We start from the raw sequence: 16,475 nt of genomic DNA on the forward strand, positions 1-16,475 counted from the left end.
ATGGACTCGTGAATCTGAAGATGCAGAAAATCAGGCTACAGATCTTGAAATGAAATAGAGAGTTGATTTTATACTGTACATGTTAGGTTATGTAATCCCTTAAGAAGCAAGTGAACAGAATGCAATGCAAATCCAGTGGAAATGTTAGTCAAACAAAACACATGTCCACCAGTTTAAGGGAGGATTTAATATAATGACCCAGTTAATCCTTAAGAAATAAATGATTCATTCACAGAGTTGGGTTCAGATGAAAATTTTGAATCTGACGTATGATATCATCTGTCACATACTCGGCACTGTGTGTGTGAATGTATCTGGTACACTCTGTATGTTGAAGATTCAGGGTCTGGTGAGGAGGAGCAGAGTTTGGAGTGAAAAGGGCAATGTCTAGGCATTCTGAATCAGTCATAAGCATTTAAGCTTCTTTCTAGCTCAGTTTTAATTTAAAATTCTTTTCAGTTGTAGTATTTTTCAAGGAGAAAATGCTACTGCAAGACCTGATACAGAGCGCTTACTGCTATGGACATAACCTGGAAATAAGGACAGAACTAGGATTCTTAAACTAGTTATGGTGCCTCAAAATATTCAATTAAGGGCATTCTTTATCTTATTAAAGTGGTTTTCAAATGTATGATGTTTGTTATGCACCATCTGAGTTTATGCTTTTGGTCTCTCCATACAGCGGTCTTCATTTCTATGGGTATGTCTACACTACGAGAGTAGTTCGATTTTAGTTAAATCGAATATGTGCAATCGATGGACGGGGTCTTGTGTGAGGCGGGTAGGAAAGGACTTTTCAAATTTTGGGGAATGAGAGCCTTCTAGTGGTAGAGCAGTCCGCAGGGGTGGAGTGAAATTTTTCACGGCCCCTTCCGCCCCTCCGTGTTTGGACTTTGGGTGAGGGGGGTATGGGACTTGGTGGCGGGGCAGGGCAGTTAGAGAGAGACTGCAGCGGGGCTCTTTCCTCCTGCCTCCGGTCCTGCAGAACATCCACAAGGCGGCGGAGCGTGTCCGTTTGCTCCCTCATTAGTCCAAGCAGCGTTTGAGTAGCCTGCCTGTCCTCCTGTCGCCACCTCTCCTCCCGTTCAATGTTTGCCCGGTGCATTTGGGACAAGTTCTCCCTCCACTGTGTCTGCTGGGCTGCCTGTGCTCGGGAGCATCCCATTAGTTCAGCAAACATGTCTTCCCGTGTCCTCTTCTTCCTCCTCCTAATGTGCGCTAGCCTCTGGGCAGATGTGGCTGTGGGAATTGGAAAAAGGGAGTGAATTCCTGAGACAGATCAATGTATCTGTGAACAGAGAACATAGTCTTTCTCTGTGAACAAGACCATGCAGAGCACCTATCACACGCGCACTGAGGACAAGGTCGAATTTTCGGCCCTCGCCTACAGTGCCTGCGGTCTTGCTGTGGCGAGCTGAGGAGCAGGGCAGGACACCGGACTTTGTCTAGATGGCAAACATGGTAAGCCGTAGACTTGTGGCTGCTTAAAACTTTAAGAGTGGCACTGGCCTCCTTTCACATAGAAAGCAATGCGAGTCTCTGCTGGCAGCAATCCTGCAAGCATGAACTCTGGCCCTGTCCCACCCCCTCGCGGCTGTAAACCGCGTGGCTGTAAACCGGCGGTTGCAGTTCTGTAAAGGGACGGGCAAGCAGTCCCAATACTAACTTTCCCCTACCTAATTCACAGCAGGGCGTCATGCCAGACATCACCCTCCTGAAGGTCTCGGAGAGCCAGAAGGAGCGGATGCTTCGTGACAGCCTGCAGAAACCGGGGCCATTTGCTGCAATGCTCTGCAAGGCCATGATCCCCGAGTACCTGCTGGCGTTGTGGCAGGGAAACGTGTCCTACCACGGGGGGCCTAATAAGCTCTCCCTGCCTAGGAACCTGCTCATGAGGCTTGATAAACACCTGCAGGAGGCCTATGAGGAGTTCTCCCCGGAGGATGTCGCCTCAATCCCCGGATACATTGACCAGTTTTTGGCTTAGGTGCCCTTGGAGGGACAAAAGAGTGCAGCGTTTTGGGCACTATAATCATGAAGCGGACATTGTGAAATTTTTTGAAAATAGTTCGGACTATATATTGAAGCGCTCAAAGACAGACTAATCATGATACACTTTGCACAGATTCCCGTTTTGTTGGACTTTCCTGTTTACATGTTTTGAAGCACTTTACCCACTGTTAATATTTTAAATCTTCCTGTTCTGTTGTAAATAAATGTTTACATGTTTTAAAGCACTTTAGCTATTGTTAATATTTTAAATATGCCAGTTATGTTATAAATAAATGTTTAGGTATTTAAAACACTTACTGCTTGATCCTTCCCCTGAATCTGTGTCTGGGATAACGGCTGGGGAGGGTTGGTAGGGGATCTCTGTGAGGGTGATGAAGAGCTCCTGGCTGTCGGGCAAATCAGCGTTGTAAGCGCTGTCTACTGCTTCATCCTCCTCATCTCCTTCCTCCTCTTCCCCGTCCGCTGAGGAACCGGCCGCGGACAATATCCTATCCTCAGAGTCCACGGTCAGTGGTGGGGTAGTGGTGGCGGCCGCACCTAGGATGGAATGCAGTGCCTCGTAGAAACGGGATGTGTGGGGCTGGGATCCGGAGCGTCCGTTTGCCTCTTTGGTCTTCTGGTAGCCTTGTCTCAGCTCCTTGATTTTCACGCGGCACTGCGTTGCATCCCGGCTGTATCCTCTCTCTGCCATGGCTTTAGAGATCTTCTCATAGGTCTTTGCATTCCGTCTTTTGGAGCGCAGCTCGGAAAGCACGGACTCATCTCCCCACACAGCGATGAGATCCAAGACTTCCCGATCCGTCCATGCTGGGGCCCTCTTTCTATTAGATTGCACGGCCATCTCTGCTGGAGAGCTCTGCATCGTTGCCACTGCTGCTGAGCTCGCCACGGTGTCAAAACAGAAACTGCGATTCAAACTGCCCAGACAGGAAAAGGAATTCAAATTTTCCCGGGGTGTGGCTGGTCAGAGCATCCGAGGTCGGACTGCTGTCCAGAGCGTCAACAGAGTGGTGCACTGTGGGATAGCTCCCGGAGCTATTAGCGTCGAATTCCATCCACACCTAGCCTAATTCGACATGGCCATGTCGAATTTAGCGCTACTCCTCTCGTTGGGGAGGATTACAGAAATCGATTTAAAGAGAGCTCTATGTCGAACTAAATGGCTTCCTGGTGTGGACGGGTGCAGGGTTAATTCGATATAACGGCGCTAAATTCGACATAAAAGCCTAGTGTAGACCAGGCCTATGAGACAAGGTGAGTGAGGTAATATCTTTTATTGGACTAACTTCTGTTGGTCAGAGAGACATGCTTTCAAGCTACACAGAGCTCTTCTTCTCCATGTATCTCAAAAGCGTATCTCTCTCACCAACAGAAGTTGGTCCAATTAAAGAACCTCACCCACCTTGTGTCTGTAATATCCTGGGACTAACATGGCTACAATACTTCATTTTTAAGGACAGTGCTGATACTGTGAGCTATTGATTTAGAAGGTTAGAAGTAAAAAGAATCCAATTTGTACTTGAGTCCTGAATAATAATAAGTGGTTCCTGAACATGAAAATTCAATTTTCGGAGATGATTTTATAACCTAGAAGGTATAAAAATAATGGAAATTGTAATAAGTTTATTTTAGCCCTAAATCTATTCGATCCTGTTTTGTGAAACTGGAATGATATTGATGTTCTTGATGAATTGGTTGATTGTCCAGATGCTGATAACTCAGAGATCTGCTTGGTATCTGTGAAACGCCAAATGGCACACTTCCATATCCAGCTAGTGGGTGTTTCATTTTCTCTGTTGATTTTTGCCTTTTAGACTCCACTCTGAAATTTGTATTTAGATTGAAGCAGTGGTGTTGATGACCTTCATAGCAGGAATGTATAACAGTGACCCCCTACATGGATTAATAGTTTCATTTAGTGCATTTCACAGTTTATTTATGGTGAAAGGTGTTATGTTTTGTTTTTTTCTCCTGAACCTTAATTCTGCTGGGATGAGCAAAATGGACATTGTTTTTCTTTAAGTAAGTTTTCATGGCAAACCTTTAGGTGTTGAAGAGAATATTTATTCCTTCCATTTCACTTTTTTTTTACCTGAGTGTGGAAGACAGTTATGAATGATGCTGTGACATTTCCTTTGGAACTTCATCAACATTCTATGTAATAGTGAAGCATATTTATATTTTCATACTGGGCACTGCTATGAAAAGATTAAAATCGCTATTTTTTTGTGAGTGTATATTTAGATATTGTTTAGAAACGGCTAGTATTTGATTGCATATGTCTTTTAGAAATTGAGATTTTCAGCAAAGTTGATTCAATCAGTGATGAAATAGGTACAAAATAGATCATGTATACATAAGAATTAATGAGATTGCTGTTACTATATTAAATCTTCACTGATTACTTACAACTGATAGAGATTCAAATTTAAATAGCAAATTGTTACCATCTAAATATCATTCTTCATAACAGAGATACGTAACAACTACATGCTTTGATACTGCAATTCACCTTTATGCCTTTGAAAATCCCCTTTTAAGAGTAGTAAACATGTATTTCTTACCACGCCTACTTAGATGCTCAAACTGTGATTTATGAGGACACTCCAATATCTTTGACTCATAATTATTTAGCATCCTTGTACTCCACCTAGTACACTTTTAAATTGTAATATTACTGAAATTGAATGTGTTGCTGTGAAAGAGTATTTAATAATACTCTTTCACAGCAACACATTCAATTTCAGTAATATTAATAAATATACGGCAACAACCTTCTTTTCTTATTCAACTGTTCCTCAGATATAAAGAAATTTTACTTTTTAGAACTCTGGTCAGTCCTGATGTGCTTGGCACAACCAACTGTGTGTTTGTGAATCATTTTTGTAGTTTTTTTGGAGGATTAATACAGAATTAAATGCAGTCTGACACTTGGCTGTAGGTTAGTAATATAAACTGATTTGTCTTGTGAATTTTCCAAATTGAAAACTCTGTTTAATATGATATTTTCTGTGTACATTTCACTATTCATTGCAGTAGAAAAAATAATGTGTATGAGGAAAACTAAAGTCTCATTCAAGGAAGAAAGGAACAATGCCTTAAGGAAAAGAATGAAAATTCTATTCTTTGTGTCTGAGAAGTTGGTGCCATTTTGTTCTGCTAAGATGATACCATTCTTGACATCAACTCTTTCACAAAAGGAACGAGTCCAAAGATGTTCCAGATGCAGTTAATAAAAGAGCTGACAGTCTGCAGTCAACACTACACTCCATGAAGGGGAAGCCTGAGTACTCTGTCAGTAGAAGAAAACCATGTACAAGGACTATGCAGACAAAAAGTGAACATGGGCTAGAAGGAGCAGATGCAGTGAGAATATATCATCAGGGATCTGAGGCCACAAAGTTACTTAAAGGCTATTCGTACATCTCTTTGTGGGTGTGTGCGCGCGCACATGCATCAGTGTTCCCATGTATTTAAGAACATTTGTACTAAAAAAAAAAAAAAAAAGGGCCCTTGCAGCCAGAACTCAGGGCCTGAAGTACATTTGCACTTAAGTCATTTAAAGTGCTCTACATATTTCCACTTAAGTACTTTAAATATTCTGTACTTAGTTCTTGTATTTAAATACATTTCAAAGGTATTTAAAGCACAAGTAACTATTTTTTTTTATCTGCAATCACTTTCAAAATAGTCTTTGAACAATCACATCCCTCCCAGCTGTCCTGGATTCTGGTTGGTCCCCAGAACCCACTGTCCCAGCTTGGAAGCTTCAGGCCCAGAGTTCTGGCTGCCAAGGCCTTTTTGTGTCGGCCCTGCTGTTGTACCACCCAAAGAGGGTGGCGGCCCCAACCCCCTTCACTTCTGATTGGTCACTGCAACTGGCAGCTGGGAGACTCAGTTGAGTTTCACTGTAGTCAGAAAATTGTACGACCTCCTCTCTGTTTAAATTCATAGAGCCTGAAGGCCAGGGGGAGAGTTTTTGAAGTTAAATGCAAAAAGAATGTTAATGCTTTATGCAGAAAGACCACATATTGGGGCAGGGGAGGGGAACTTGTTTATATTTCTTGGATCATTAGTAATGGTCCATGTGCAATGTTTCTTGCATCGCCAGATGAATTATACTATAGGCAAAATCCTATTGCCCTTATTTACATAAGTTGTCCTATTGACTTCAACATGAGTAAGGTGACTTGGATTTTCCTCTGCTTTAAATAACCCTATAAGGTCAAAGTAAGATCTTCAATTAATTCATTAAGGCTGGCATTTTCAAAGCAGCCTAAAGGAGTGAGGAGTCCAAATCCCACTGAAATTCAGTGTGAGTTAGATATCTAACTGCCTTTGTTTCCTTTGAAAATCACAGTCTAAATGTTTTGGTTACCTGGGCCATACATTTAGATTGGCTTCATATGAAGGTACGGGTAATTGAATGAAGTAGAGATAATTGTCCTTCTGTGCATGGCTCTGAGGAGGCTTTAGCTGGAGTACAGTACTGTGTGCAATTCTGTGTGTCACACTTCAGGAAACGTGGAGAGAGAATGCAGAGGAGAACAACAAAAATGATAAAAAGGTTTAGAGAACCTGACCTATGAGGAAAGTTAAAAAATACTGGTCTTGTTTAGTCTTGAGAAAAGACTTGAGGGGGGACCTGACAACTGTCTTCATATTTGTTAAAGGCTATTATAAAGAGAACGCTGATCAATTGTTCTCCATGTCCACTGAAGGTAAGAAAAGAAAGTAATGGACTTAATCTGCAGCAAGGGAGATTTAGGTTAGATATTAGGAAGAACTTCCTAACTATAAGGGTAGTAAAACTGTGGAATAGCCTTCCAGGGGAGGTTGTGGACTCTCCACACACAAAAATTAGCTTCACGCAGATACCCAGCACAGACAATTACAGCCTGAACAATTAATATTTGTCAAAGTTAAAAGCAGCTGAAAATGGGTCAGGCATCCTTAATCATAGGCAGTGCTATAATTAATTACTATTGTATAGCACTTTTCATCAGTAGATCTCAAAATGCTTCACAATCTAATTCATTTTTCATCACAACACCCCTGTGAGGTAGGGAAGTGCTGTCATCCCCATTTTCACACACACACACAAGCTACAAAGCCCATCTGTTTGACAAGGGATTACAAGAGGGCAGGAGCTGTTGAGGCTAGGATTTCTGGGTAATGGGAAAGTGCAGTGAGCGGGTTTAACCTGTATTGGTCACGTGAATAGTAGTCAAATGATAGATGGCAACAATGGAGAAAAAAGTGCTGATGCTTTGCCTGACTTCTACATCTTTGTCCTCTATGTCCTTGTGTTTTTATATGCAGAAGTTTGAAAGGGTGGCCTGTGATGTCAACTTTGTGTAAGACCAAAATCTAAATAAATAAAAAGTACATATGTACATATATTATGGCAAGGGGTGTACTGCTCCCTGCTGTGTGATGCATACATACATTGCTCCCTCCTATGTGATTTAAATGACAGTCGCACATCATGAATAATAAGTTGTTAAAGTAAACAGTCCATGACTAACCCATAGTTGTGTATCAGGTTCTCCATCTGTAAAATAGTGATGATAATCTTTAAATACCATTGTAGGTTATTACAAACTACTGCAGCAGTAAAGAAATCACCTGAAGCAGGTAGTATGCACAAGTACTCTATAAATAAAACTGGAGAATGTTACCTTTAAAGTAAATGTACTCAGCCATACACTGTACTAGAAATGTAAAATTTTATCTTCCAAGCCCTTTTTCGGTATACAATTTATTCCATGGTAAAGGATCTACAAATGTCAAGATCCTGAATTAGACTTCTTACAGAGGAACTCATTTATTTGAATAGGTTCATATGCCTTAAGCCCAAGAGCTTCTGACAAACTTATATATTATTAGTGAAAGCATTCAACCTAGTATTTAATCTCATCCACCAGTTCTTTCCATTTTATTGTTTTGGGAGGCTATTGTTTCATGATTACATCCTTGGCTTGCCAAAGAAAATCTGGTTGACAGAGGCAGGGTATGAGACCTAAAATAGCTTTGTAGTCTTTCCTTCCAAGTGGGTCAGTAGATTTTTTTTTTAATATAATTTCTGTGTATACAATACAACACCTGTTTGTTCTCAGTTATGAACATGCTTTTTTTCTGTAATAAAAATTCACCAGCATATTTATATTGGGTGCCTTCTTATACTACTCTTTGCGATAATGAAAAAAAAAGTGGATAGTGTGGTGGATAGTGTTTCACTCAAAAGCCATCTGTAGTCTAATTCTGATGTGCCTCATGTCACTGTGTGAAAAGAAGAAGAGCCGGGGGAGAGGAAGGGCCACGTACCATCAATTCCGTCTGTGTCTTGGGGCTTCAGGCCTGTAGGGGGAAGGAGGTGGTCATGTTCTGCCCCTTCTCTGCTGCCACACTTGCTGACACCTATAACTGTTGAAAGTGTATGCCAATTTGAGGAGCAATTCCTTCCATCTTATAGCTGGCAGTTGGTCCAAGACCAAGCAGGAGGTAGCTGAAAAGGGCTCGCTGTAGGCTTCTGCTGCCTTGCAGTTAATGTAGCTCCACAAATACGGGACCAGCATGATAACTCATATCTGACAGTGACTGCACCTGAAGCTGAGAGACAACCAGAGTTAGAACCCTCACCTGGGTTTGTCTACCAGATTCTAACAGTTTCTCACTTTTTTGTGGTTTGTTTATGTTTATTATACTTCGATTATAAACTCTTTGAGACAGGGATTTCCTCTTCATTATACATATATATTGGGCACAATGGGGACCTGATCCCTTATCTCCAGTGCTACCACAATATAAATACTAAAATATGAGCCACTGCCTGCCATTTTTTATATATTATATAGATAATGTGTGTGTGTGTGTGTGTGTGTGTGTGTGCAATATAATGTGTGTGTGCATATCTCTAAAATAGCCCAGTTGTCTTGATTGTTGTTGCCCTGTGTGAACAAAAATACTTCCACACAATAAACCTTGCATTAGATTTTATAGACTTCTCACAAAGGCTTTTTTTTATGTACTGTATATATTAACCACCTCTTCAGTTTAAAATGCAAAACCATTCAGTCTTAAGCAATAGTGTTTGCATGTTTTAACTGGTGTCTTAAATGTTTCAACTTATGTTAAATTGCAAAAAGTAAATGGCTCTTTTTCTGTAGTTTGTGTGTGTGTTGTTTTCTTCTTTCAAAATACTCCATAGTCCATTGTCCCTTTCATGTGAGGTATTAAGACAGCATAAACTGCTCTCCAAGTTACTGGGAGTTAAGAATACTTAGCTCCTCTCAGAATCAGATCCTATATTTGCAGGAACAATGTATTGATTTGGTTGACTCTTGATGTGTGACAAATGACAGGAACGAGAAATGAAACTTTCTAAATGTGAAGTGAATCGTGCTTCTGATGATATATAGATGATTTAGGGCAGGGGAAAGCAATCAGTCATTCCTGGTAACGTACTTAGATACAGGCTAATATACAGTAGAACAATAACTCTCTTACAATCATATTACATTTTAAATCAAATAGACAGTGCCTTCTGCTAGGAATCTTCTTGTACAAAATGAATGATGAAGTATTAGTCTTGGTGTGCTTTACATGCTCGGTGTGCAGGATCCATAAGTGTTCTGATCATTTAGAAATATTGATCTATTACTCATTCTTTTTATGTTTTCTTTATCATTGTTATAAGTTGATTTTTTTTCCAGGCTGCTATTACTCTTTAAAATTGCCTGGGCATTAAATCATTTAACTAGCAAATAGAGATGTCTTGAAGCCTAAATACCTGCTGACATTGTATATTATGTTCACAGGTAATTGGACCTATAACTATTACTGGCAAAACATCCACCGGGGAAATGAATGCATCAGTTCATTTTACTGGCTGATGTTTTGTAGGTATTAGGTTTGTCTCAGATTACCTGTACGTATTTTAGCAGTACACAATGGCATTCATTTGCAATTCCCCCTGTAATATTCCTCTCTCCTCCTCCATGCAGTGAAATCAATGGGACTATTCATTCTACCTAGACCGGGGAAAGAAATGTTTTAATGGGGTTCTGAATACTTGTAGACATTTCCTAAAATTCTTTCTTCTGTTACTGATGAATATTAACAGCTTTTTCATTCAACACCATTTTAACTTCTCTGTAGCATAAATGTTCTCTAGTGCCTTAAATAGCAGGGGGTTGTGCACAGCTTTACCACAGCGAAATTGAATGTTTTGGAATCTTTTGCTTAGATTCTTGTGGCAAGATTTTCAAAAGAGCTCAACTCCCCTCACGGTACCTAAATGAAGAAGCCAGATTTCCAGAAGTGCTCAGCACCTGGCAACTCCCATTGAGAACACAGGAGTTGTTTAAACTGACACACTCTTTCTTGAAGAAACTAAAGGGAAAGTTGGAATGCTTCAGAAAGTGTTGGCAGAGAAATCAACAGCCATTTGTTGGGTGAACCCAAGTTTGAGTGGGAGACGTGTAATTAAATATCCATTAGGAAAGATTCAGAAAAGGACTTGTAATAAGTTGTGTTTCATAAAAGTTTGGCTTAGGATTTTAAAACACTTTCTTCAATCTATTTTCCCAAATGAAAAAATATTTATCCTGATGTTTTAATGTGTACACACCATGCAGTTTATAGACACTAATAAACTTGTTTTGCTAATTTATTTTTTGTTTTCTTTTCCTATTCTTTGTATAGTTCTAAAGTACAGTAATTAACCCTGACATCAAAACATGCTGTTGATTTCTTCCTAGAGGGCGCAAGAAGATCTCCTAGAATCCTGAGCTTAATGTTGAAATTAAATAAATGTTAATTTGGAATATGGTGTGAGCAGATGTTTTCCTAGCAATTTTCCTATAAATAAAAGTAAACTGCACAATAAATCATGTAGAATCCTTTTGCATAACCTCTCAAAGGACACTGTTTTTACATTTTTTTTCATAGCATACAACTGCCTTTCTTTACTGATCTGTGCTGGCGTGTTTGTTGCTGCATTTTTATTTTTTTACCTTTGAAAACAGAAATTTAGATTCTAAAGATTTAACAGAGATGGCGGTAGACCAGAAAACATTATATCTCATTAAAATGTTCACCTCTTTACTGGAAAAGAAACCATGAATAGGGAAGGAAAAGGGCATCATGATGACCTGATCTATTGCAGAATTTCCAGGCATCTTTGGTAAAAACCCTTTTAGGCATTGAAGTATGATCAGAGACCTGAGTACATAGAATAAGGGATTTTTGTTCAGGATAAATGTGTAGACAATTGTTTCCATTGAAACATGGAAGAATAAAACATAGTAGTCGGTCCTCTAAATCTGTCTTTAACAAAGTCCATCCATGCACCCCTTACCCTAGTCTCCCCCTTTTTTGAGAGTGAGCGAGAGAGAGAGAATGAGAGAATGAAGCACATTTCCTCATAGCACTTGAAATCAAGGATTCTGCACAGAGTAGAAACATCTTGTTAGTAACCAGTGTCCCACTTTTTGTCATCAGTTTCTTTGGTAGGCAGATCTTCATTTGCTCTTCATTCTGGAGTAGCTGCTGCATAGCATGAAAAGAAAGTCTTCTTTCTAGATGGCAGTGGGGGAAATTACAACAGATTTGGTTATAAGTGGAGTCAGCTTTAGATAGATTCCCCCCCCCCCAAAAAAACAGTTTTCACACAAACTTATGTGGAGTACATTGAGTACAGTAACATGCAGAAGATGCTGGAGGACCAAAGGACTAACCCTAACAATGTGCGATGCACATTTACCATGAGTAACATAGTGGAGTGATGAATATAAAGGGAGTAGAAAACCCTGTAAGTGGTTATCAGTTGCATTTTCCACATAAGTTACAGTCCATTAATTCAGAAATTACAATGGTATCGATTACAGAGCCAGATGTGGCAAAGGGAAAAATGTATGCCTTGCCTATGTGTTCCTTAAACATGTCCAGCAACTCCGGCCCATGAGTTTCAGGCTGTCTCTCTTGGAAAGAAACATTTAAAGTATTGCACATTCTTCCATATCTACCTTTAGATATTTCCAGGCTGCGGACAAAAGAGAATAGGGTTCATTGAAAAAATGAGGGATTGAGAGGGGGTTCTTGTGTAATTAGGCAGTTTTCAGGAAAGCATAATTAAGCTGTGAAATGCTTTATTTCCCCTACAGAACAAAATAATTCCCATCTCTGGAGTAAGTATGTAATTTGCTTTTTTAATCATCTAGCCAATATAGTAGAAGAATTTCAACCCAATCTGAACTATGGAAGTTGTACAGAAGCTTTGCTATCCATCGGAAAATATCTGTGTGTGCTAAATACAATGCACTGTTGATTAATGCTCTGAAACCTTAAAGTCCACTATGTAGCTTTCTATGAAGATAATTTTCTGTAGTATACTAATGGTTCTAGTTTCCAAATATGTAAACGACTAGCAGCACGTGGATCTTGAAGATCAAAAAGCATGTTGATCATTGGTTATTGTGGCAACTGTAGCACTTCAGGAGCATCAGTATAACTCGTTCTTCAATCATGCGTGATGCTTCCTGGACCACACGTGATCAGGCTCCTGTCGACAGATTGCAGTGATCTTGGTTCTTTCCCATACTTGCATTATTTTAGACTATTAGACATCTACTGTATTTATAAATATCAAACACCATGACCTTCCATGAGGACTCTGTTCTATAAAAAAAATCACTGTGGATGCTTGCCAGTGCTGAACTTTGCCAACTTTAATCCTATTGATGGCATTGCCTAGTTCACAGGCAGAGAAAGGGATGATCCATTTGGTGTAAAGGTTGTCCATCCAAACTACACTTGGCTCCTCTGGCAAACCTACATGTGACAGGGGGAAAAGGTCTCTAAGTGAAACAAAGGAGAAAAATCATGTCCTGTAATAAATGAGCGATCAATTTTTGGGTCCTCTCTACTTGAACTCAACCCCATGTCACTTATGGAGGTTCTGGGTATGTTGGGGAGAATGTCCTGCTGAATCTTGAGCTATGGATCCTTACTCTTCCTAGTGGAGAAGTATTGGGTCCTTTACCAGTAGCGTTTGCCAACCAAAACTAGTCAAATTTCTGAGGAAAAACAAAATTTCACAAAAATGTGCACATTTTTTCTCCATTTTCTGACCAGGTTTTTTGTCAATGTCAATTGCTGACAATCTGTTCAATCATTGACTGACATGTAACGTTTTTAATTGTGACTAAGATTAAGGAAATGTTGTGGCAAAACATCTCTAAATATCCTGATTTCTCCGACTTCCTTAGCATTTGTTAATTGGGGTTCCCACATGGGAACAGCACAGACAGAAGGCAGACTGTGGGATTTCTGCTCCCTGGAGGAGACACCTGAATGAAGCTACACAGATCCCAAGATGAAGGGCTGTGGGCTGAGGGCCTCAGAGTTTGTTTTGGATTTTTTTGGGGGGGGGGTTAAGACTAAATAAGATCCCACACAGGGAGAATCTTGTTCAAGTGCTCTAGCCCATTACAGAGTGAGCCATTACAAAGAACTGAGAGACTATTGAGGGCAGGGTGCCTACAGGGCTGCTTTAGGTCACAATGGGACACCCTGGAATGGCACTCGTCCACAATAAATAGAAAGCTTATTTGTCTGTTTTCACGGATGACTTTAACAAATTGTTGTGCATGGAGTTTTCAAAAGGGAATAAAACAAAAGCAATTACACTAGAATGAATCAGGCCAGTTACATGAATACTATGAATAAAAGATAACAAATTAATTGAAAACACATTGGGCCACATTCTGCCCTAACCTAACAAACCATGAACCCCGCCCCCCACGTTGAGTAAATCAAGATTTTATAGCATGCAGAGTTTTGGCCCCGTGTATTGGGGCTTAATCCTGCATGCTGATTAATTGATGGTGCTCGGCACCTCATGGGATAGAGCTCAAAGTGAGAAAATATCCCACTTACAGCAGGAGAAAATTTTCATGCGTTCTGATTTACTTTTCACGTCTCCTGTTGTTGTTATATTTTCTTTGTCTGCTTCCTCAAAGAGTGTTAGACTTCCAATTAGTACCCTAAAATATAGAAGGAAAGCAGTCACTTTCAGAGAAAGCTGAAACTGACAAAAACAGAGTGCTATAGAAAAATACACACTATGAGCCTGCTTTAAAACTAATTCTGTATGTTGAGCAGGCTTTTGAACCCAGCCATTCTAATGTTCTGAAGGATTCCTGAGTTCTCATCTTCATAAATTGATGAAGCACTGTACATTTCCTTACCTTTTCAGTGCTACTATTCTACACTTGGCTGATCAGAAATTAAGAGATTTGGAGACTGTTTAATACGTTTTCAGATAGTTGTGAAGTGTGCAGTGTTTTGCCAGTTTGCTATAAATGGCCATTATCCTTGAAATCAAGTATGTTCAAGCAATGTAAAAGGTTTTATTTTTAACCTATTGTAAAATTTTACAATCATGCTCAACTGCACATCAAGCTTTCTTATGCAGTTACCCTCGAAGACTACAGATAAAATTTCTGTCCCTATCACAATTGTCCTTTATAGTTAACAAACATTTATTTTCCTGAGTTTTTAGTACATTACAAGCCATTGTGCCTAGTTTATTTACTTGCTTTTGCACCTCCTTCATTAATGTTAGTAGTTTATACTAGGGCTGTCGATTAATCGCAATTAACTCACGCGATTAACTAAAAAAAAATTAACTGCGATTAAAAAAATTAATCACGATTAATTGCACTGTTAAACAATAGAACCCAACTGAAATTTATTAAATATTTTGGATGTTTTTCTACATTTTCAAATATATTTATTTCTATTACAGTGCAGAATACAAAAGTGTACAGTGCTCACTTTATATTATTATTTTTTATTACAAATATTTGCACTGTAAAAATGATAAACAAAATAGTATTTTTCAATTCACCTCAAACAAGTACTGTAGTGCAATCTCTTTATCCTGAAAGTCTAACTTACAAATGTAGTTTTTTTTGTTACATAACTGCACTCAAAAACAAAACAATGTAAAATTTTAGAGCTTACAAGTCCACTCAGTCCCACTTCTTGTTCAGCCAATTGCTAAGACAAACAAATTTGTTTACATTTACGGGAGATACTGATGAATGCTTCTTATTTACAAAGTCACCTGAAAGTGAGAACAGGCGTTCGTCTGGCACTTTTGTAGCCGGCATTGCAAAGTATTTATGTGCCAGATAGGCTAAACATTCATATGCCCCTTCTTACTTCGGCCACTATTCCAGAGGACATGCTTCCATGCTGATGATGCTCGTTAAAAAATAATGCATTAATTAAATTTGTGACTGAACTCCTTGGGGGAGAATTCTGTGTGTCCTGTTCTATTTTACCTGCATTCTGCCATATATTTCATTATAGCAGTCTCGGACGATGACCCAGCACATGTTTGTTTTAAGAACACTTTCACAGCAGATTTGACAAAATGCAAAGAAGGTACCAATGTGAGATTTTTAAGGATAGATACAGCACTTGACCCAAGGTTTAAAAATCTGAAGTGCCTTCCAAAATCTGAGAGGGACGAGGTGTGGAGCATGCTTTCAGAGTTCTTAAAAGAGCAACACTCACATGTGGAAACTACAGAACCCGAACCACCGAAAAAGAAAATCAACCTTCTGCTGGTGGCATCTGACTCTGATGATGAAAATGAATATGCGTCGGTCCGCTCTGCTTTGGATCATTATCGAGCAGAACCCTTCATCAGCATAGATGCATGTCTTCTGGAATGGTGGTTGAAGATGAAGGGACATACGTCTCTTTAGTGCATCTGGCACATAAATATCTTGTGATGCCGGCTAGAACAGTGCCATGTGAACGCCTATTCTCACTTTCAGGTGACGTTGTAAACAAGACGTGGGTAGCATTACCTCCTGCAAATTGTAACCAAACTTGTTTGTCTGAGCAATTGGCTGAAGTAGGACTGATTGGACTTGTAGGTTCTAAAGTTTTACATTGTTTTATTTTTGAATGCAGTTATTTTTTGTACATAATTCTATATTTGTAAGTTCAACTTTCATTATAATGAGATTGCACTACAGTGCTTGTATTAGGTGAATTTAAATATACTATTTTGGTTTTTACAGTGCAAATATTTGTAATCAAAAATAAATATAAAGTGAGCACTGTGCACTTTGTATTCTGGGTTGTAATTGAAATTAATATATTTGAAAATATAGAAAACATCCAAAAATATTTAAATAAATGGTATTTTATTATTGTTTAACAGTGCAATTAATTCCTATTAATTTTTTTAATCGTGCAATTAATTGTGATTAATTCTTTTAATCGCTTGACAGCCCTAGTTTATATACTCTTGCTGTCAGTGTGTGTTATGTGCCCCCCTCTGTGCCCAGTCCACAGAGGATGTGAGTCTGTTACACCCAGGAGCTACAGAGCCTGCCTCTTTCTTTAGCTCATGCTGTAGAGCAGGGGTCGGCAACGTT

General features: G+C 39.4%; 1 protein-coding gene across 1 annotated transcript in view; it reads left to right on the forward strand.

Annotated features, from left to right (window-relative positions):
* The window catches only part of GABRB2 (gamma-aminobutyric acid type A receptor beta2 subunit), a 248,391-nt gene that overhangs the window by 201,205 nt on the left and 30,711 nt on the right, over window positions 1–16,475 (forward strand). The window contains 2 exon segments of the mRNA XM_026660859.1: window positions 818–824; window positions 11,471–11,495. Of these exon segments, the coding sequence (XP_026516644.1) occupies window positions 818–824; window positions 11,471–11,495 (32 nt within the window).

The sequence above is a fragment of the Terrapene carolina genome, unplaced genomic scaffold, assembly GCF_002925995.2.
Source record: "Terrapene carolina triunguis isolate 2854851 unplaced genomic scaffold, T_m_triunguis-2.0 Scaffold838, whole genome shotgun sequence".
In the NCBI taxonomy this organism is placed as follows: Eukaryota; Metazoa; Chordata; order Testudines; family Emydidae; genus Terrapene; species Terrapene triunguis.